Source organism: Cydia strobilella, chromosome 10 (genome assembly GCF_947568885.1).
Source record: "Cydia strobilella chromosome 10, ilCydStro3.1, whole genome shotgun sequence".
Classification (NCBI taxonomy): domain Eukaryota; kingdom Metazoa; phylum Arthropoda; class Insecta; order Lepidoptera; family Tortricidae; genus Cydia; species Cydia strobilella.
In genome coordinates this window covers 19,080,486-19,104,852 of record NC_086050.1, presented here as the reverse complement: position 1 = coordinate 19,104,852, position 24,367 = coordinate 19,080,486, and the positions used below count along the sequence as shown (strand labels likewise).

The 24,367-nt window shown below is 37.4% G+C and overlaps 2 protein-coding genes and 1 long non-coding RNA gene across 3 annotated transcripts in view; 2 read left to right on the top strand and 1 right to left on the bottom strand.

Annotated features, from left to right (window-relative positions):
* LOC134744700 (superoxide dismutase [Cu-Zn]) overlaps positions 1 to 24,367 on the bottom strand; it is a 183,509-nt gene that overhangs the window by 54,770 nt on the left and 104,372 nt on the right. The window lies entirely within an intron of this gene.
* On the top strand, positions 8,872 to 12,412 carry LOC134744806 (uncharacterized). Its single transcript, XR_010128121.1, has 2 exons — positions 8,872 to 9,000; positions 12,141 to 12,412. It is a non-coding gene; the product is annotated as an uncharacterized LOC134744806 (long non-coding RNA).
* Positions 14,455 to 18,495, top strand: LOC134744972 (uncharacterized). Its single transcript, XM_063678919.1, has 4 exons — positions 14,455 to 14,620; positions 14,710 to 15,222; positions 15,609 to 15,950; positions 18,206 to 18,495. Exons 1-4 carry the CDS (start codon positions 14,455 to 14,457, stop codon positions 18,493 to 18,495), a joined length of 1,311 nt encoding a protein of 436 aa, XP_063534989.1.

The window sequence follows — 24,367 nt, the reverse complement described above, 5'->3', positions numbered from 1 at the left end:
GCACAACCCCTTAGGAAGCCCGTACGAGGGAAGTTTGGAAAGAAGTGCCTTATGCCAAACCCTATCGAAGGCCTTTGCGATATCCAGGCTAACAGCCAGTGCCTCTCCCTTGCTCTCTATGGCGGTGGCCCATCGGTGAGTGAGGTAAACAAGAAGGTCTCCCGCGCCGCGACCACGGCGAAACCCGTATTGCCGGTCGCTAATTAGCTGGTGGTCTTCGAGGTACTTAAGGAGCTGGTTGTTTACCACACGCTCCATTACTTTAGAGAGCAGGGAGGTGATCGCAATAGGCCGATAGTTGGAAGGGTCGGTACGGTCACCCTTTTTTGGTATAGGGTGAACCCAGGCAATCTTCCAGGAAGACGGGAATTTCCCTGAGCGGTATGAGAGCGAGAATAGTCGCGTCAGAACCGGAGTCAACTCTGGAGCGCACGTTTTTAGCACAACAGCAGGAATACCGTCTGACCCACTGGACTTCTTGACGTTGAGGGCAAAGAGTGCACGCCTTACTGCGCTTTGCGTAAAGCGCACCTCGGGCATGGAGTACTCGCATTGCGGAATAGTGGGAGGTGAATTGCCCCCGTCGTCCAGTGTTGAATTCGACGCAAATAGAGAGCATAGAAGGTCTGCTTTCTCTTTTGCGGAATGAGCCAGTGAGTCATCGAGTTTGTGCAAAGATGGCAAGGAAACCCTGCAGAAGTTCCCCTGAACAGCTTTGGCGAGAGACCAGAAAGTTCGGGACCCAGAGGGTTGACTGACTAGTCTCTCACCAATTCAGCGGGTGTGTTCATACTTGGCTGCAGCAATTCGCTTCTTACAAGACCTAGTAGCAGCATTAAGTCGCTTCTTCAATTCGGAACAGTTACGATCGTTGACCTGACGCGCAGCAGCCCAAGCTTGGTAAGCTTCTTCCTTTGATTTACGGGCTTCAGCGCTCGCTCTACCAAACCAGGGCTGAGAACGATTGCAAACACGAACTAATGTGCTAGAAACGAAGCATTCCATACCTTGCAGGATCGTGTCAGCAACGAATTTCGCACAGTTGTCAAGATCATCCAAAGAGAAGCAGAGCTGCCCCCAAGGGTAGGACGCATAAAACTCCCGCAGTCCATCCCAATCCGCCGATCCATAGTGCCAGACACGGCGCAACCCAGGAGGTCGAGATTGCCCTGTCCGCTCCGTGGTGGCAACAGAACGCACCAAGCAATGGTCTGACGAACCCAAGGGTGCGAGACGGTATACCTGGTGGCGTTCTGGATGCGAGGTCAGCAGTAGGTCCAAGAGAGCAGGGGTATGACCTTCAATGTCCGGAATTCTAGTGGGACCATCGACTAGTTGTGAGAGATCATACGCTGCAGCAAAACTGTGAACAGCTCTCCCGGCGTAGTCAGTGCGCACTGTTATTTATAATGTGATACAATAAACAAAAAAAGAAGAAAAAACAATCTTAACTTAAATCGTAATTTCATAGCTTTTGAATTTCGATATTTTATAATATGTGTTTTGCACCCATGTACCTTCACTGGGGCTGACTCTTGGACTATTAGGGTATAAATAAAGAGAGCGCGAAGTGTTGGACACAGATCATTCGACTTTCGTACGGTCAACACTCAACAACACTCAACACTCAACTCAACAACTTAAAAGTAAGTATCATTTCAAGTTCAAGTAAAATAAGCTGTGCTCATACTAGATATGAGCACAAGTTCCAACCAAAAGATGGGAGTGGAAATGGGAGTCGCGAATGCGAATAACATGTACCTCGGCGAGATTCGAGAAATGAATTAGAGATTCACTAGGTATGAAATAGTAAATTAATAATAAATTAATAAGCGCCATCCAATATTAATTGGAGCTGCGTTAATAATAGCGTAAGCGCCAACCGCCATAAGGTACCTTTACTCGTGGGACGTCACATATCTTTACTATTTCATGTCTAGTGAATCTCTATACTATTTTCCGAATCGCGCTGTCTGTCTGTTACATGTACAGTCAGCTGCAGAGAAAAGGTACCCCACGTCCATACTAATTTACAGAACTTTGTATGTACATATCTACTATGTTCCCATTGCTAAAAATTGTAATACAAAGAAATTAGAGCGATTTTTGTATTACAATTATTACACTTTCTGCTCAATGGATGTAAGTAAAGGGAGGTATGGCAACTGGCGCTCGATCGTGAGCCATCAAATGGGGCATTTTCTATGAAAAGGGACCTTATTGTCGATGACGCTTACGCCGCACAGCGTCGCGCGGCATGTATTTATATCGGAGCATCGTTAATAATGGCGTAAGCGCCATCGACAATAAGGTCCCTTTTTATAGAAAATACCACAAATATAGGTTCCGGAACCTATATTGAGTATGTCGTACGGCTGACGCCAATGTGTCAAGATTGCCACAATCATCTATTAAATATTGCCTGCATTTTAGTTTTGTCAACTATGAACGTCACGCATCTATTATTAAAAGGTCATTGTTTTTCTCCTGTCTGGATCGGAAGAGCTCGTAATTAGAACATAAAAATTTCCAGAACTGAAAAAAGTGTACCACTTTAAATGGCCCGTATGTATAATGAATTAATGAATGTTTTTTCTTACAGATGGACAAGGACAACAGAAGCAACCAAATGAACCCGACCCACAAACCAACGGGCCCTGGCCATGAGGCCGGATTTAAGGGGACGCAGAAAGACGCCGACAACCATGCGAACCAACTAAACCCCAACAATCCAAAAGGCTAAAATTCATTTGGGAAGATTCGTCATCGTCATCGAAAAACAACAAATAGCTGCATTTATTTAACTGAACACCTGCTGATAGCTGCATTTATTCAACTGAAAATATTCATCAAACATGTTTTTTTAATTTTTTTTTAGATAGCAGATGTATTTTTGATATTTTTGTAATAAACATGAAATAAAACGTATTTTATTTTATTTTATCTGTATGCCTTGGTTCATTATCATCATCATTCGCTTGCCCTTGTCCCATTCACTTGGGGTCGGCGCAGCATGTCTTTTTCTTCCATACATCTCTGTCACCCGTCATCTCATCATTTACTTGCGTTAGTTTCATATCATCTTTCACACAGTCCATCCACCTTTTCCTCGGTTTTCCTCTCCTCGTACTTCCCTCCACATTCATTCTTAATACCTTTCTCGTCATATGACTTTCATCCCTCCGCATCACATGCCCGTACCATGCTAGGCGATTTGCCCTTACTTTTTCTGTTATGGGTGCAACTTTCAGGCTTCCTCTTATATACTCATTCCTTGCCTTGGTTCATTATACAACTTAGGGAACAACTCAATTTTTTATTTGTATATAACATCTAAATAGAAGATATTATATACAAATGTTTACAATAGAAGTTCCGCCTCCAGGGGAGAGGGAGAGAGAAATTAGGGGCGAAGGATGTATAATCAGCATTGCACCCGTGCGACGCCGGGGCGGGTCGCTAGTATTTTATAAAATAATTTGATTTGCTCTCTAAGTAGTATAGAGTCCGTCTGAGCTAACTTTGCACCGACTTGAACATAACAAAGTGAGGCAGTGTCATTATATAAACATCATATTTTCATAGATGTTTAATGATGACATTGCTACACTTTGTCATTGCAAATGCCATGCATAGTTAACTTGGTCCATATGATTCAAAAATCGCAAATCAAAATATTCATAAAATAATTTGATTTGTTCCTAAAGTTGTATAGATGGCAGCACCATCACTCGCTATATCGTAATCCCGTCAGGGATTTGTATAGGAGGAGGTGTAAGCACGTCCTGCTCGCCCTAGGGTTGGCCAAAGACGCATAGTCTTTCAAAGACTACATATACTTGGGTGCCTAGCCAAGATGCCAATCGATTCCGCTACGACAACAGAACGGTATGGCTAGGTTCACACGGCATACCTTTCGTATGCGCATGTCAAAAAATTACCATTCAAATAGCAATCGTGACAACTTCATGTTTAAGTTGAATATAATATATATGGAGCAGATCTGCTTCTAAGCATACGAAAGGTTAATTTTACCCGCGTATTCCGTATACGGGATTTTACCGAATGCCGTAGTGATAGCAAAATTTGCATGGCAAATTTCAAAATCGTTCACACGGCGTCTATGCGGGAAAGCCGTCTAGCCGTGTAAACGATTTTGAACGTTGCCATACCATACAAATTACGGTATACGGGAAGCCTAGCCTAGCCTATCAAACATTTATTCAGAACTTTTACAAAGATTAGGTTTGTTAGGTAGCTTCAGATGCCCGAAGGGCAAACCGCCCAAAAATAGGAGCCCCGCGAAGCGGAGCTCTGTCTAGTTAAGAGGCCGGTGTCGATTTTAGTCGCAAAAATGTAAAATTGATAGATTTAGTCGGTGAAATTGTACACCTTTTATTACCTAATTGAAATAACAAGTACTGGTTCTATTAGCATGTCTTCTTATCTTACCTTTTATCAGATCAATTTTTTTAAAACAGACTTACTAAATTAGTTAGTAATTAGTATGTTTGCTTTTCTAATGGACGTGTAGGTAAACGCGCGTAAAGCACTAATTTTGTTGCTCTTATTTGTAAATTTCGTAAAGCTTGGACGGCTAAACATGGTAATTTTGTTTTACACATATCCTGTACTCGACGTTTATCAGACTACATTTTTATTATTATGACTTTGAATTATTATAAATGAAAGTTAGACGAAATCAATTTTCTCCAGAAATTACTTCAAAACAAGTGACAATTTCTCTGAAAATCGACTTAATTTCAACGTAATTTTGATACTTAAACAATCTACAACATTTTCTGAAACTATTCTTATACATCAATTTGTATAGTTTACGACCATACATTTTTGATGAATTTTTAAAAACTGCCCCTTCTCTTCATATATTACCGGTGACGCACGCTCGCGACCTCATTATTAAAAGGCAAGATGAGAAGACGTGTTAATAGAAACCAATACTTGTTATTTAGATATTACGTAACAAAACATGTATAATTTCAACGACTAAATCTATCAATTTAAAAATTTTGCTCCAAAATCGACTACCGCCTCTTAAGTTGAGAATTCAACATTTTTAGAATTCAACATTTTGAGAATCCAACATTTCGAGAATTTAACATTAAGTTTTAATTTTCAACATTTTGAGAATTCAACATTTTGAGATTCAACATTTTGAGAATCCAACATTTCGAGAATCCAACATTATGAGAATTCAACATTATGTTCCTAAAGGAAATCCGGAGAGGAAAATGTCGAGAACGTTTGTATGGAAAAATTACCGCAAAATTGCGTTTCACGTGCACTCATCTAATTATCTAAAGAGGGAAGACAACAACCGACCGGTTCCCCATACAATCATAGTCCCCATTTTCCTTTATATTTCCTTAATATTGACATTATGGAAAATATTTTTAGGGTTCCGTACCCAAAGGGTAAAAACGGGACCCTATTACTAAGACTCCGCTGGTCGTCCGTCTGTCTGTCTGTCCGTCTGTCACATGGTTGTCAAAGTCAAAGTAAGAGTCAAAGTCAATATATTCTTTATTAAAATAGGCCTAGCAACAAGCACTTAAATTGTCAAGTTTTACAAATATTACCTTAATCTAAATATCAGAGCAATTTATTGATGCAGTTATTATTATTCTTAAAAAACATTGAATTATTATAGATATGTCAAACTTAATAATAAGAATTTCACAAAAGGATCGTCAAACACCAAAATTGTATTAAAAAAATCTCATGATGTATCTCATGAACCGTGATATGTTTCAATTATTCTAACTTTTTGGCGAACCGCGAATTCTCACTTCGGGGCGAACTACTAGTAACTATAATTATACTCCATCCTAGCAGGCGTATTAGAGTCCAACTAAGCTAAGCTATCTCTGCACCGACTTTGACAGAACAAAGTCTGGAACAAAAATAAAACTATGAAAACGGATTATATCGCGTATATTGAATTTATAATACATCCCGAAGTTTCGAACCCTTTACAGCGTTCGTGGTCAACGGGTGTGACGGGTGAAACGTCCGGATGTATTATAAATTTAATATACGCGATATAATCCGTTTTCATAGTTTTATTTCAAAACTCTAAAACGTCATTTTTAACGTCTTATTAGGGTTCCGTACTCAAAGGGTAATAACGGGACTCTATTACCTATTACTAAGACTGTCCGTCTGTCTGTCACCAGGCTGTATCTCACGAACCGTGATAGCTAGACAGTTGAAAATTTCACAAAATTGATGTATTTCTTTTGCCGCTATAACAACAAATACTAAAAAGTACGGAACCCTCGGTTGGAGAGTCCGACTCGCACTTGTCCGGTTTTTTTAGAAACCACACTTATAATTGCAAATGTGTTAGCATGGTGCGACTTTATCGGCCTTTATTCGAACTTAAATATACGTCAAAAATTAGCGCTATATACGATATGGATCGGATTTCTTCACTTTTGACACTGCCATATCCGATCCATATCGTATCTATTAGAACAAATTTTTGTCGTATATAAAAGTTCGAGTCAGGCCGTTTGGCTTTATTTACGTGTAAATTTTGAACACCGGAAGAATGAAATGGACGCTGCTATTATACGCTGGCATGCAGACATAACAAATACCAAACACGATCATCCGTGCAAATATAATATGCGGCTTGGATGTAAAAACACACTAAAGTGTTCGGCGAAATAAGAAGCGTTATCAACTTGTTTGTCTGCTGATTACGTTGCAAAGTATGGTTGGCAAAAAAAGTACACTAGAATTTTAATATCGTGGATTTTTAAAGAAAGAGATCTACAGACTTTTTTTTATAAATAAATATTATAGAACATTGTTCCACAGATTGACTAAGCCCCACGGTAAGCCCAAGGAGGCTTGTGTTATGGGTACTCAGACAACGATATATATAATATATAAATACTTAAATACATAGAAAACACCCATGACTCAGGAACAAATATCTGTGCTCATCACACAAATAAATGCCCTTACCGGGTACCGGGATTCGAACCCAGGACCATCGGCTTCACAGGCAGGGTCACTACCCACTAGGCCAGACCGGTCGTCAAATCCATATAAAGTTATCCATATAAAGTTCTCTTTTATCATCTTTTATGATATTTTGTCATTGAATGTGAATAGCACATTTTTCGCTGATGACATTTTGAATACTTGCGAATCTATTGTGTCTTCAGGGTTCAATCTCTGTCTTCTGATCGATTTCGGCCACAGCGAGTGCATTATACGTGTTATTTTTTATGTGATAGCAAACGAGCAGACGAGCCGCCTGATGGGAAGCTGTCATCGTCACCCATGGATATAAGCAACATCACAGGAGCCACTTAAGCGTTGCCGACCCTTGAACCCTAAATACCCGCTTCTTGAAGTATCCCATGTACCGCAAAGGAAATACCTCAGGAGACAAATCTTTCCACATTCTGCACTTTCTGGGAAGAAACGAGCGAGATTCTTGGTATGTATGCCTGTAGGTGGCGGGGCCACATCTTGCTATTACGCCCTACAGAAATAGGATAGAAGGAAGGCATTCCACGCGGGAGGCAATAATAATCCTGAACTGTTTATTGTAAAGGAAAAAATAATATAGAACATTTGTACGTGTTGTTTTTTATGTCAACCATATGCGTGCTATGAAGTCAGCACGTTGATATTTGTTATTCGGTGAATACCCCGAAGTGTGGGTTGCCATATGAAAAAGATAAAACACCCTTACAAAAGTCCCGATATCCTTCGAAAAAATTTTCCTGGACGGTAATTTCTCCTTAAGAACTCCTCTTTCTTCTTCTTTTTGTAACTGTTAAATCTTCTGTAACTCTTTATTTTTGAGCTCTATTAACTTACTAATAAATAAAAAAACTAGGTATGTTTTCGAAGCTTCTAGTCGTTAGTAGGGGTTTTCAAAAAGCCCTGACACTCACCAAGTTCCCCCGCAACCCTGGCAAGGAAAATCCTGCCATATCCGGGGGAATCCTGACATATGTGGCAACACTAGCCGAATCTGTATAGGCGGAGAGCTAGTACCTGAAAAATATATTACATTTTTTTATTTATTTTTAGGTATTTTAGGGTTTTAGTTATTATTTGTTTAATGTATAAGTCAAAAGTCATCCATACTAATATTATAAATGAGAAAGTCTGTCTGTCTGTCTGTCTGTCTTTCTGTCTGTGTGTTCCCTCTTCACGCTTAAACCGCTGAACCGATTTAGATGAAATTTGGCATAGAGATAGGATGAGTCCCTTAGAAGGACATAGGATAGTTTTTATCCCGAAAATCATCCCTTTAGAAAGTAAAAAGCGGGGTGGAATTGAGATAATTAACGAAGTGCCTGCTAATTTGTGTGCATAATATGCTCAAACTTAGATTGCTATGAGAATTTTTCCAGGCGCTATTCTTACTCTAGCTGCGGTTACTAAGTCCACTCAGACGAAGTCGCGGGCAAAAACTAGTTTATTAATAAAAACCAATTTACACGTGCGATGCGCGTGCGCGTGCGTGGGAGCGATGTGGGGTGGGTTGTTCGACTAGTTTTTTATGGGTTAGTTTAGGTTTAGAGTTATTTAAGTTTACTGTGGGTATTTTTAAGTAATAGGTATTTTTATTGATGGTATTTTTTTATTGTAATTTTATTGTATTGTATTGTTTGATGTAACATTATTTTAAGATGAAATAATACATAATGTAAATTGATTAATCTAAATAAATATTTACTGTTCAAACACAGATAAAAAAAAATACACGTTATAATATTTTTATATTATAACGTGTCACTAGCTTTTGCCCGCGACTTCAGACAGACAGACAGACATAATTTTGCATTTATAATATTAAGTTTGGAATATCATGTACCATTTCCGGGTCTTGCTCTTTGACTATTAGGGTATAAATAAAGAGAGTGCGAGGTGTTGGACACAGATCATTCGGCTTTCGTCGCGGTCAAAACACATTCAAGTGCAACTACTTATCACCTTTGTTTAAAAGTAAGTAGCATTTCAAGCAAATTACACTGTGCTCATTTGACAATTAGGCTGTACTCCCGGTTCCCGGTATAGGTTTTCTACAAAATTCCGACCCCGGAACTGATAATTCCCGGCTCTCGCTATACGAATTCAACCCCGGGAGTATTCCCTATTGACAATATTACCGTAAAACTATATACATATAGTACAGTCGCCATCAGATATATCGGAGCGTCCAAGGCACTCACAAATATCTGAACACGCCTCTATTATCAAGGCGTTAGAGTGCGTGTTCAGATATTGTGAGCACCTTGGCCGCTCCGATATATCTGATGGCGACTGTACCACCAGCCGTGACCAGCTTTGCGCAGTGACTTTATAGATTATAGGTCATACTGAACAACTTTTACTATGGGACCAATATCGAAATAGTGAAAAAATTTTTGGCCGTTTCATACATTCCGGCTGATGTGATGCCTCTTATTTCTACGGGACAGCCAAATTTATTTTTGCTAATTCGACATTGGTCCCAATAATAAATAATAATAATAATATAATAATAAACCATTTATTTCAGGCAAAGCCCATAAAAGTGTTAGTAATTAGGTTAGGTACATGTACAAAACTTACAAGACTATTGTTAATAATTATTAAGTAATACAGAACAGAACTAAGTTACAAACACAGACACAACCGGATGAGCACAAAGATACTTAAATGTAAGGTTTTCTTTGGTTTGTTTTGATTTGATTAACACTGTCAATAAAATAATAAAATTACAATGGTACAATATCGATATCATACAGTATCGCCATGGCACTATCAACGATTTGGTCCGTCGCGCGCTTGCCACCGTCTCTGTGCCTGCAATTTTAGAACCAGTGGGCATGGCTAGAGACGACGGCAAGCGTCCCGACGGAGCCACGTTGGTGCCGTGGAAATTAGGAAGAGCCCTGGTGTGGGACGCGACGGGCGTTGACACCCTTGCACAGTCCCACATCGGGGCGACCCGCATCCAGGATGGTACAATAAAATTATAAAATTCAAAATTAAAATTATCATTGCAAAATTAGGTACGTCAGACATAGGTAAAAATTAAATTAATTAATTCGATCATGGATTAATCCTGGATGGATTAAAATAAGAGAAAAGATAGATAAAAGTTCAGTATGACCTAGGTAAAGTCACTGCGCAGAGTATGGCCACAGATTAATAAATAGTTACTACATAACAGATACATCATTCCCATACAAAAGCGAAAATACCTACGCTATAATAGCCTACAAAATCTTAATAATAATACCTGCTGCTCAGGACGAGAAGAAATGTACCATAAGTACGCGTACAAAGAGTCGAGACTGCCTTGCTCGCCGTGCGAGCCACGTGCCAACGCGTCATCGTAAGAATGCGCTAGGGTTGTACTGTTACTTATGTTATTATTGTAATAAAACAAATGTTGCGAATCAACCATATTTTTTATTAGTCAATCAAATATTTAAAAACAACAATTATATTACCTGACTCAAAAAACTCCTTCATTTACGATTTACTTACTTATGTTCAAAGAAATAAATGGTGACAAAATTCATAAAGATAGATTTAAAATACTACTCGGTAAATACGACAAATTTCCCTTTGTTTTTTGACTTGTACACCCATCTACTGCACAATAATTTCGTGGTTTCGGTATTTCGAAGCGTAGGCGCGGGAAACGCGCGGTGCGAGCGCTCAGGCGGGCGTTCGGCGGCCCTCTGTCGGTTGAATCGTCGACGATACGCCGAGCGGTAGGCATATAGCGCGTGGCCTTGAGCGAGTGAAGGAGGCCTGGTATGGCTGGTGGTTAAAATTTCGGCTGGTTTTATGTTATGTAGTTTACCTAAGTACCTCTTTTCCTGAATGTAGTATTTTACGCTATAGGTGGAAAATATGTGTTTCACTTGCCGGAAAATTGTGTTTAACGGTCCCCAGCAAGCTCGGTTCTCCATACAAACCAAAGATAGATATAACTCCGTAATAGATGGATACAGTCCAAGGAAAAAACGTTCTTCGAAAATCAAGAAAATTTGATTCTCGTTCAGAGGGCGCTACTAGCTTTGGCCTACTGTCGTATAGATGGCGTTGACGGTTTCGTTTGTTATTTAACAATTTTAACGCATATCAGTGAAAGAGCATGGGTCAAAATCATAAAAATAATTAATGCAAATAAAAAAAATCATTTATACATTTTTAAATACATTTTATCGTATTTTTATAAATCTTCATTTTTAGTTTTAAAGTGTGTCGATAGATGGCAGTGAATTTACTGGGGTTACAAAATTTACTATGACAGTACTCTTATTTTAAAAAGAGTAGCCAGTTTGCTCTGAAACTGTAGGTACTTACAATAGCATAGATTTACAGTATGTCTGTCCATGAGGCTTTATATTCAGGGCTCGATTCTACTCGCTAAACTGAGCTTCTTTTATTATGGGACCAAACCTAAAATGGCGAAGTTTTTTTTGGCTTTTCCATAGAAAACGTCGACAGATCAGCCAAAATGTATGAAAAAGCCAGGTTTTTTTTCGCGATTTCGGGGTTGGTCTCATAATAAAAGTAGCTTAGTTTAGCGAGTAGAATCGAGCCCTGAATTTTAAGCCCCATGGTCAGAAACACCCTGTATATCCTTGTCAGTAATTAGTTTATGTAGCTTGTTGTTTTTGCTCTATTTCGTTGGTTATATAAAGTGGAGCTATATAAACTAATTACAGACCTAGATATACCTCATGTCATTGTATGTTGCAATGTTCCTTACAATCCTACACGTAGTTTTAAAATGAGAACGAAACTCCGGGACTCTTAATTAACCTTCATGAGTTGAAATCCTCGCACGCTTAAGATTCCACTCTTGAACCCTGAGCTGAGTTAGATATATTCTTTTGCTTGCTCGTCCCGTCGCGTCGTCCATTTTTGAGAATAAAAAGTAGGACATTGACGTGATGTATGAAAGAGGAAGTCATGGGTTCGAATCCCGGTAAGGGCATTTATATGTGTTTATCACGAATATTTATTCCCAGTTATATATGTTATTTATCCATTAAACCGCCCATCAAAGTATCGTCGCGTAGTACCCATAGTACAAGCTTTGCTTAGTTTATTAAAAATCAATTGTTTTCTTTTAACAGATGGACAAGTCAGGGCAAGCTAACAGAACAAACCAGTGCAACCCCACGCACACTCCGACCGGGCCGGGGCACAATGCCGGATTTAAAGGAAATGCCAGCCAGGCCAATAACCATGCTAATCAATGCAACCCCAACAACGCCGGCTATAAAGGAAAGAAGTAATTTCCCATGAAGAAAAATACCTGCTACATTTACATTTTGCACTAAACATGTTTCTTTATTTTTTTTAAATAGCAGATGTATTTTTAATTTGTAATAAACATGAAATAACTTTTTTATTTTTCTTTATGCAACCTTAATTCATTATTTTTCACCACACCAGCGGGCTAAGCACGGTCGCATTTTTATCGCCTGTCACCATGCCTGTCACGTTCCAACAAGTATGTAAGTGCGAGAGTGACAGACATAGTGACAGGCGATAAAAATGGAACCATGCTGCCACCGCAGCTCGCAATGCAGCATTCATTTGGATTTGATTTGTAATGTTTTACAGTAAGTACAGTCGCCATCAGATATATCGGAGCGGCCGAGGCGCTCAAAAATATCAGAACACGCACTCTAGCGCCTTGACAATAGAGGCGTGTTCAGATATTTGTGAGCACCTCGGCCGCTCCGATATATCTGATGGCGACCGTACCAAGGTATTTTTCTCGCGTTGGTGTGGTGAAAAATGTTGCGTTTCACTCGGTAGCAAAGTTTGTTTAACCCTCTTGCCTTGAAACCCTCGCAACGCTCAAGAACTTTTCGAATCATTTTGAAATCTTGCGCATGGTAGGTAATTAGGTATACAACAATCGCGTACAAACTTACGTTTATTTATGCCCTGACGTTTCGAACGTGACGTTACGTGCGTGGTCAGTCCATAAATAAACGTAAGTTTGTACGCGATTAAGTCCCTTGTTAGTTTTAAAATTATCAAGAGGGTACTTATTGTCGGTTGTCAATAAGGCGGTTTTTCTATATAGCTTCAATTTGAAATCAAACTTAACGACAATGTGGTACCTTTTGGTTGAAAACGTCACAGTTTATCACAGTAAGAACACTAAAAATATCGAAATTATTAAAAAATACAGAAGCTCAAATGGGTTCACTTTAAAAAAATTTTTTGTAAGTACTTCATAAAAGAAAAAAAATTGTACCCATTATTTGAATCCTTACATAAAAAAAATGTACAAAATAAACGCAACACAACGCATATAAACGCAATAATTCACTGTCAATATAGCCATTTACTTGTTTTCCATAAAATGAAAACATTCAATCCGTCACAAAACTTCCTTATATACATAGGTATTACTTAAGTCATACTGAAAATTACTATAATTTAAAAAAAACTGTAGGTATAGGTACAATTTTTTTTAAAGATGTTATCAACCTGAAAAGTACACGGCCCACTTTTCCTCAGGCACATTTTCTATGAAAATTTGGGTTTTTTTGGAAAAACTCGAATGAGGGCACATTAAATGTGGCATAAAATTCTAACATAAATAATCTCAAGTTAAAATTATGAAAACGGTTAATATTAAATTTCAAACTGCCAGTTCCTAAAATACACATCAGTCACATCACATCACAAACAAATAAAGTACAATTGTACTTACCTCAAAAAACAAAAAAATGGTTACATTTTCAAAAAATAAAGCTCTTTTTTCACTACGGATCTCTAAGTGGCTCATTATAGAAACTTTCAGGATTGCCGTATTCTTAATACCTAGAAACGATTAAAAGTAAGATAAAACCAAGTAAACAAGTGCTATCAAGATGGCGGGTCACTATGCTAATTTAAAATCGCATCCGTGTCTGGATTCTACTAAGGTAATTATTGTAGATAATTGTGCATTTAAAGAAAAACAAATGGAATTTAACTGATGCATCTGTCAAGCTTCAAGTTAACTAGTTAAAATATTTCCATATTTTAATAGAAGTATAGAACCAACAAAAAGTAAATATATGAAACATTTGTAATTCGATTTTTTTTTATTGTTGTGTATATTTTGTGCAATAAAGTTTAAATAAATAAAGAAAAATTTGTTAAAAAAGTAATCTGCTGTATCCTTTAAATTGATATTTCATAAATTGAAATAGATATTATCGGCTCCATATAATTTGATCAAACTTCAAACTTTGAACCAATTACCAAACCTAAGGTGAATGATGAAGCTTGTCAAACATTTGTACCAAGACCCCAAAGACTTAGAACCCAATCAGAAAGCGATACAACAACAACATCAGCTCTAAAATAAAACTAAGCAGGTCTGTGGAAAATCTGTCATTAACTAAAGATGTGGAAACGTCAACTCTAAGTTCTCCAAGTATGGTTGAGAATGGAAATGACAAGTTTAGTGAGCTAGCTAAGAATGATTTGAGGTTCAAGCTGGTGGCTAAAAAGAAGAAAGTGGAAACGGTGGTGGGAGAGAAGGCAGAAACATCAACAGACCAATCAAAAGCAACTAAAATACGGGAAGGCTTATCACCAGAAGGTATATTTCCAAAGAAACGAGTGACCTTCGACCTTCAGGAGCCAGGTCCTAGCCACACCAGCTCTGAAGATGTACAGGTCCTCACATAGAAGGACTTTTGTGGTACGTCGCTGCCGACACGGAAGCGCTACTGTCGGGTTTGCAGTCTATAGAGGAATTCGTCAAAGGTGATGCAAGCTGTCGATTACTAGTCCCACACGCAGTATACTCAGAGCTGGAATCGCTGGGTCGGGGAGACAACGGAGCGGTATCGGCGCGGCAAGTGCTCAGGAAGTTAATCACCCACGAAAACTACATCGTAGTACAAAGTAAACCAGAATACGAGGTGACACCTGAAGACAGCATACTACAGTGCTGTTGGAGTGTGCTACAAGAGGACTGCCATGTGATTCTCATAACAAATAACAAGAACATAAGGAACAAAGCAAAAACAATTAATTTAGAATGCTATACTCTAGATGATATCACAGTGGAAGAACGCATTGATAACGAAATCGAGTCAGTGCCCAAAAATGATCTAGCAAAGTTGAAAATTATAGTAAATAATGATAACAAGAAATCAATATTAGTAGAAAATGATACAAAGAAATCAGAAATTAATGGTCTTTCTTTGACTAAACCCAATAGTTTTAATATACGTCCGTCTAGAATAAATTTATTTACCGTTGATAATGATAATATATTCAGCAATATGGACTCTAGTTCTGATAAACTAATAAATTTGACTAGACCAAAGGAGAAAGTAAAAACTGTGTTCAGTTCCGAAATATACAACGTAAAAAATCAAATTGTGAATCTTAGTATTACAGAAAATATTCCGGTACAGAATCGAACTAAACAGATTATGGAAAATGTGCTTCGGAATATGGGGCCTAATGATAGAATCGGTCAAAACCCATCCTTTGATCTAGGAAAGCATTGTTAACAAGATGCCAGTGCCAAAATAAATGTAGATAAAAGTAATCAGATTGTACCATTTTTTTTTAAGATATTGACGCAAGCGACTTAGATATAAGAAGACTGAACATGATAGAAAATACTCAAGAAAAATCTAGAGATACTATAAAAGTAAGCGATATTACCAAATTGAATAATCAATTCAATTTGGAAGAGGAATTAGGAAGATTTCGCATAAAAAACTCTGTAATGGAAACCAGAGTTAAAAGTAGATTAGACGATTTTGTTTGTCGCTTGAGTCAAACCATGGAAGGAGCTTTAACAGATCTTCTTTTAAAAGAAAAAACTAAGTCTAAAATAATGACGCCACCTAAGAATCCTCTGTTTGAAGCAATACAAGGATTTCTATTCATCTATTTAGGTTACAAAAGCGGTGCGTTAGAATAATTTTGTAATATAGGCATGGGAGATAGCTGTAAGGAATGTTTTATAGAGCTAGGAATTTTAACTCTGCCATCAATTTATATCTTAGAGGCGAGCATGTTTGTTAAAGGAAATATGAATTTATTTCCGCAACATTCGCGACCAGAAAACTTACGTCCACGAAGTAAATTGGAAAGACCAACCTCAAAGTTACAAATGGTACATAACGGACCGTTTGCAATGTGCGTCAAAGTTTACAATAATTTGCCAGCTGACCTAAAGAATGAAAATAGCCTACCCAAATTTAAAATCCAATTAAAAAAATATCTACTAGAGAAAAACTTTTAGTCTACTAAAGAGTTTTTTTCGGAAAACTAATAATTCATTTTTACCTGCCAGTATCTTTACTCTCATCTAATATGAAGTTGCCAAGGTGGTGTAGTGCGTCGAGTATGTTTGCGGAGGCTCGTGTCCCCGATTTCTTTGCCGTAATTCGGTCGAGAGTGGCGTCCTTTTGGAGTAGGATGCGCAGCACTGAAAACTGTATCCTTCCGTAATTAGTGAGGATTTGCAAAGTCCAATTTGTAGGTTTTGGCTGTCTCTGCATCAAGATGCGAACCGGAAGTAGTAGGTTATTTTATTTCATTTTAAATTGTAATTTTAAATATATAATTATTGATCTTTAACTGTTATTTCTACTTTTAACTTTTTACACTTGTCTTATCTTATAGGTAATTCTGTGTTTTATATGGGTGCTTGCCTGAAATAAAATCAATTTTTTTTTTATATAATTAACACTAAAATTTTAAAGTATAATTCTGATTAATTTAAATTCTTCATGAACAATAAAGATTGTAAGCCAATATTTTGACGCATATTTAATTATTTAATATTTAATAATTCGATTTTTATTCAATTTATGTATTAATGATATTCATGAAATAAAACTATGAAAACGGATTATATCGCGTATATTGAATTTATAATACATCCCGACGTTTCGAACTCTTTACAGCGTTCGTGGTCAACGGGTGACTGAGGAAAAATTACAAAATGCAAAAATACCCACATACTAAAATAATGAACAATCATAGACTACAAACTTTAAGGCTGGTTGTACATGCAAAAACCGGTTCATAAGGCTAGTTATACACTATAATTATTTTTCAAGTAAAGATATATATATATACGCGATAAAAATAAACTATGCCGGCTCCAACCCTACACCACGGACCCGAGAAGATTTAATTCCCTCCTAAGTTTGATAAGCCTCTGGTTCTTGCCAAGGAGAAGCGTTACATACCCAGAATGCTGCGCGAGGCCATTGAGATTAAGAAATATCCAAACTTTAATAGGGAAGATGGCTTTTCTCTACCACCAGCTTGGGATCCTGTAGTCCACCTGATAAAGGAGCAAGCGAGACATAGACTGTGAGACCGTAGTGTTGGATGATGCTGGACATTCTGATGTTTTGAAAAGATGTGTCCCGCCGAGTTTGTTGCCGGTCCCATATTGGGATACCCTCCTACAATTTAGGAGGGAATTAAATCTTCTCGGGTCCGTGGTGTAGGGTTGGAGCCGGCATAGTTTATTTTTATCGCGTATATATATATATATCTTTACTTGAAAAATAATTATAGTGTATAACTAGCCTTATGAACCGGTTTTTGCATGTACAACCAGCCTTAAAGTTTGTAGTCTATGATTGTTCATTATTTTAGTATGTGGGTATTTTTGCATTTTGTAATTTTTCCTCAGTCACCCGTTGACCACGAACGCTGTAAAGAGTTCGAAACGTCGGGATGTATTATAAACTCAATATACGCGATATAATCCGTTTTCATAGTTTTATTTCATGAGTAACTATCGCGGTAACCGAAGACAATATTATTAATGATATTATTTTAATTAAGTACCTGTATATTATGATTAGTACTAGAAATGTAAAAATACACCTAGATTTAAGAATGTTGCAGTGCCCTACCAGGGTGTCATGTACCTACAAATGTATTTATTGTAACACCTGTATTATGATGAACATGATAGCAATAAAGATATGAATATGAATAGGAACAGCCCTAGGGTAAATATTCAAAAAACACACAAATATAAAACTTATTATTGATCAGTTTCCAATAGAACTGATAAGTTACAGTTTTAACAATGGAAAATTAAAGAAAGATTTAAAACCAAACGAATTTATGAAACTAGTGGGTTTCAGTGTGAATCTTATAGAACAATTGAAAGAGATTGTTAATTGTAAAGAACTGTACGAAGCAGAAGACATGTTAGAATATTTGATCAAAAACGTAGAAGATCCTGAGACTGATATAGACCTGTCTTTAGAAAAAGTTAACACGTCTATATTTAGTAGAAGTGATATGGACGAACCAAAAACAGCTTTCAGAAAGAATCGAACGGAAGTTCTAGAATATTTGAAAAAACATTTTGCGGCGTGGCAAAGTGAAACAGATACGACAGATACTGTTGATGGCTTTGATAATGAGCCAAATATACTTATAACTTCTGGTAAAAACTTGAATACGCTGTGTTGACCTATTGTATTTCCACCTGGGGAGGAGCTGCAAAAACTAACATGATAACCCTTGAAATATCTCAAAGAGCAGTCCTGAAGACCGTACTAAAAAAAGGTATTAGGTATCCAACTACTGATGTATACAGAGATATGAACGACCTCAGCGTACGTGCCTTATTCATAATGCGCGCAACGCTAAAGACGCACACTGAAGTTCTGAGGTTACCCAACTACACCACACTGTTAGAGAAACGAATCTTTTAAATCCCCAATCCACAGTCGGTAACAATTTTCGCCCAAAAGGTTTAGTTCACATCTTCACCCGTTTATCTACAACCAAGTGAGCAGCAAACTAGAAATTAAAAACCTTACCACCAAGCAATTAAAATCGAAGCTTCACGAATGGCTTAGCACTACCTATGCTGAAACCGAGAGCCTTCTGAAAGGAATTTAGTACACTGGTTCTAACACACCTAACTTCTCCCTCGCACACACACGCTCACCCTTACACACACGCACATTCACATTAAATCACATACCTTAAGCAATAAAGTTAGAAATTAAGTAATTAGTGTAATTACCAATTGTTATATCTACTATAACCTCTGCAGTTCTGTTTCCTTATCTTAGACCACTCTTAGACTAGTTAGTATTTAGTTGTAGCCTAGTTTAACTTAACTTATCAATTGATATGTAAAATACGTTCATATTACTCTCTGTATCAATACGCGCCAAATTGTGAAACTCGGATGTAAGCTGGTTTCCTACGGGACAGGCCCCGCCTAGTGTAGGAACCAGGTCAACTGGAAGGCACTGTTCTTTCGAATTCTGCACTGTATTACTTATAGCTCTTTATTATGTGTAAGCATCAACTTGATTTTGTAAAGAGGAATAAATATATGTTATATGTTTTTATATACTTATGTAAAAAGATAACTGTATTAGGTTAGGAATAATATACTAGGATATAATATATTTATTTTATCTTATAAATATTTGCTTTGCGTTATTGACAGAAAACGCAGAGCTTACGATAGAGAAGTATAAGAAATAGGAGCGAAAAACATTAGCTAATTAGTTTTGAATACTTTTAATAATCAGTTTTTTGCAATCTTTATAATATTAATTTACTTTGTTTCAACGTCTCATTTCTTTGTTCAATTCTCTTGACAATAAACAAATTCGCATTTCTGTCATTAGCTTTTGTTTACTTTTCGAAAGCAAATTAGCAATATTTGCAAAACTACATACTTTATTTGTAAAAGGTTATAAAACTTACTAGATGACAATAAACAAATTCGCATTTCTGTCATTAGCTTTTGTTTACTTTTCGAAAGCAAATTAGCAATATTTGCAAAACTACATACTTTATTTGTAAAAGGTTATAAAACTTACTAGATGTTTAAGCAAAAGCAACTTTCTCTCTTAAAAGTTAAAGTATAAATTACCACGAAGAAGACACGATCTTCTTCTAAGCTTTTAAGTAAACGTCCATTTTGGGAAGTTCGTTTATTGCACATAAGAAGAGATTAAAGTAAAAATTGCACACGGCCGGCTAGCATGCAACTACTAGTACACAGAGACCTCTATATCGCTAATATCTTCAAGCATATACGGTTCTAGCTAAACTGGTTATTATGCATTGTCTTAACGTTGCGTGCTTTTATGTAAGCTACGAAGAACGTCCTAAATACAAGATAGACGTTCCGAACTTTAAAGCTTAACGTTTAAGATATAAAGTGCATATTAAAATGAAAATATTTAGGGAATAGTGTAGTGTTTAGCAAATAGTGTAATAGGCTTAGTATGTGTCTTTTCCCGCAGTTAATAATGCGATAGATATGCAACAATGCGCACGATGAAGAAATTGAAGACCTTATACAGTGTATGGTTGAACTTGGTTTCAACTTTAGCCGCCCACAAATTAAAACATGCCAAGACAAATGAAATTTTGATTTGCCGAAGTAAAGATTCAAAAGTCCATTGAACGAGACCTTTTTATAGGTCTCTGGGCGGCTATAGGTTAGAGAGATAAACGAGTTCAGACCTTTTTGCTGCTATAGTAAACCTACAGTACCACTCTCGTATTTTAATGCCTTTCATTATGCAGCAGGCACTTTAACTACTATAATATATAAAATTACAAAATGTATAAGATTCTCAGGATCGAGGCGAGGGTCATACTCTAAAAAAGCCAATCAAAGCTCAGCGGTAGGTGATAATGATGACTGATGAGATTGATGAGCTAACTGTTCGTATGGATAAGACCTATTTAGAGGTTACTATAGTAATTTCTTAAACAATAACTTGCACACGCAAACTGTCAGAAACACGGCATATGATTGATCTGTGAGGTAAAGTAGGTAGGCAATTACTTAAGACAAGAAGCATCAGATTGATTAATAATGAAGTAATAGTCTTAATATCTATTGCTTGAATTTGATATGAGCTTATATGCTTTTCGCTGAAATAGAACATCTTGAAAAGTTTGGACCACATCCAATAAGGTATAATTTGGAAATATGCTGTAGAAGGTCAGGTGGCAGTGGCTTTTGCAGTTTAGTGCCTGTGCCTATTCTTGAGACAAGGTTACATGGCAAAAACGCCAGGACAACGCTAGTAAGATGTAAGGTTAGGTACTTACAGCTAGATAAGTGCAGAACTAGCTTTAAAACCTTGTTACACCTTCGTGAATTAAGAAACTAACGACTGGGACCCAGCTATACGTTAGACAAGGTACCACGGTAGAGGTATCTGCATCTCACTTATACATTTTGCTCGTTCCTGTCATCAGTTACTAATTGAGTTATAAATTCAGGAAGGTGTATCAAGCTCTTAAGACAAACTCTATCAACTATTAGTAAAATAACATGCAATGCTTCGTAAGCTTAAAATAAATTGCACCTGTGTGAGATCCACAGGCAAATTGTAATGATTCGGTACTTTAATTCAATTTAGGCTTTTTGTAAGTTTCATCACTAAAATTGGTCAGTTGAAGGTGAGCAAAGACCACAATGATCAATCATGGGATCATTACTTTAATGATGTATTTATCAAGTAGCTGTTAGTTACGTAGTAATCGGGAGTACCGCAGGGAACGATATTGGGACCTCAACAAATTAAGCAAGAACTGTTTCTAAATATTACAAGCAGCAGAAGTACCTATGCGAATCAGGGGACCTGGTCACAATGACAAAATAATTATACAAAGACAAATGCTAAACGAAAAGAAAAAATGTATCGGGATGACAGATACAGATACAAAAATCATTATTGCAAAAAATACACGTGAAATATGAAAAGTAACGCGACTATTTCCATACATCATTATTTCAGTTTCTATTAGGGTTCTCCATCGACGATTATCCTCTTGTCTAGGCTCCAAGAAGTCCAAAATATATTGCACTCGCTCTTTTTCTTTTAACGAAGTTAACAAAAAGTTTTTAGTTAGATCAAGAAAAGTCTGCAACGATTTTGATAGAACACGCAGTGCATGTGTTATTTTAAACGTCAAACTTCTATGAAATTATGACGTAGGTATTAACACTTGCACTGCGTGTGCTATCAAAATCGTTGCAGACTTCACTTGGTCTAACTCTAGTAAATATTTTGTACACCTCGATGTTTACCTAGTGTTATCATATCATTAAATTATATTAATATTAATATTTGGTTTATATTTATGTCGAGTATGCTTTATATCCTACTGTAAAACATCTAAATAAAGCGAATAAATAATATGATTGACATAATATTGTCTTCGGTTACCGCTATAGTTACTCATGAAATAAAACTATGAAAACGGATGGCTTTTCTCTACCACCAGCTTGGGATCCTGTAGTCCATCTGATAAAGGAGCAAGCGAGACATAGACTGTGAGACCTTAGTGTTGGATGATGTTGGACATTCTGAGTATAATATGTTTTGAAAAGATGTGTCCCGCCGAGTTTGTTGCCGGTCCCATATTGGGATACCCTCCTACAATTTAGGAGGGAATTAAATCTTCTCGGGTCCGTGGTGTAGGGTTGGAGCCGGCGTAGTTTTTATCGCGTATATATATCTTTACATTCTTTACTTGAAAATAATTGTAGTGTATAACTAGCCTTATGAACCGATTTTGCATGTACAACCAGCCTTAAAGTTTATAGACTATGATTGTTCATTATTTTTAGTATGTGGGTATTTTTGCACTTTGTAATTTTTCCTCAGTCACCCGTTGACCACGAACGCTGTAAAGGGTTCGAAACGTCGGGATGTATTATAAATTCAATATACGCGATATAATCCGTTTTCATAGTTTTATTTTAATATGATAGATAGTAATATTTTTTTTGGAGTTAAAAGTCAGATGGCAGCCTAATTCATACTGCTAAATCGAGAGACGAGAAGTGCTTCATATTATGTTGGTCTTTCGTTTTTTTCAGAGCACGGTTTGATTTAGTAAATAAATAAGTCTCGCACCGGTTACTATTGTTGGCTACTTTATCAGATTACATCCTTATCAGGTTATAGAAATGATTATTGCACGAAATCCAACATACTACGATAAAGCGCAGTTCAACAACAAAATACGGTAGGTAGTACGGTCAAATAAATTTTCACCACACCTGCTGGTAACCCCCACACCACCATACTACCACACCACCACACCACCACACCACCACACCACCACACCACCTGTTTTTGTTATTTGTTAACGATCTGCCATCGAGCATTGGAGCTGGCTTGTCTGTATTGTTTGCGGATGACACGACTGCGTTAGTTGGTGCCAGCTCTTATGACCAGCCTTAAAAATCCATTAGGCTTGTGACCAATTGCAGACGTGGTTGTCAGCAAATGGTCTATTGCTTAATTATGCGAAAATTAAATTATTTAACTGTACCTAACCCTGGTTTCGGGTTTCGGCACCCAATCGAAATCCAATTGTCAAAGAATGGTTCCCAACAATAAATTAATTTGCATCACTGTATCACGCACGATCTCAATCTGCCTGTTCCCACGGCTTATCTCGCTGTTTGACATTTTTACAACCGACTTACACTTGTAGGTTGTTACGTTACGACATTGAATTAAAACTACAAATCAGTCAAATCACTGAAGCATTGCTAGTGAAGTGTTGCAGCAGAGGAAAATGAGCGATGTCACTGTATTTTTTTCAATTATTATAAACTGATCGGCGATTGGCCCTAGTCACACCTGATGGAAAGTGAAGACAGGGCCTAAGATGAAGCTCACCGGTTCAGTAACAACAGCCTATTCACTCTTGTTTTTCGTAATAAATAAACTTTCTTAATAAATAAACGTAAACTTTCTTTATCCCTTTTTATCTTTCTTTATCTTTATCTCTTTAAATTGAGTTGCTGATGTTGCTGTTGGAACATTCAAATTTAATTAAATTTAATCCGTCACTCAAATTTAATTCAAACCCGCTGCCCCAAAGCTGACCCAGCAACGCCAGCAGCGTTGCACTTGCAATCCGAATACAGTCTCGCTTTGGCGATTCTATACTAACAACCAAATAACTATAGGAAGCGTGCATAAACTACTGTCCGCGCGCCAATTCCGTGCATTCGGAGGCCGAGGAAATGGGAGGGTGTGCGCCGCGGCCAGCCGCGGCCGTACGTACAAAATGACACTACTCATGACGCCCAACATTCATAACATTCCTCAGCCGTGCACGGAATTCGCGCGCGGAGAGTACAGGGGGCAGCATAGACGCCGTCAGAATTGTTGTCGTGAGGCGTAAATGTGAAGTTTATGATTCCGATTCTGGTCAAAAGATGTCAGACCCTCCAACGCGAAGGGTCAGGGCACGAACGCTCGTACTTGCGTCCACAGATTTAAGATTTGATTTGTGCAAAAGGGCTCATAAGTTTTTAATTATTAACTTA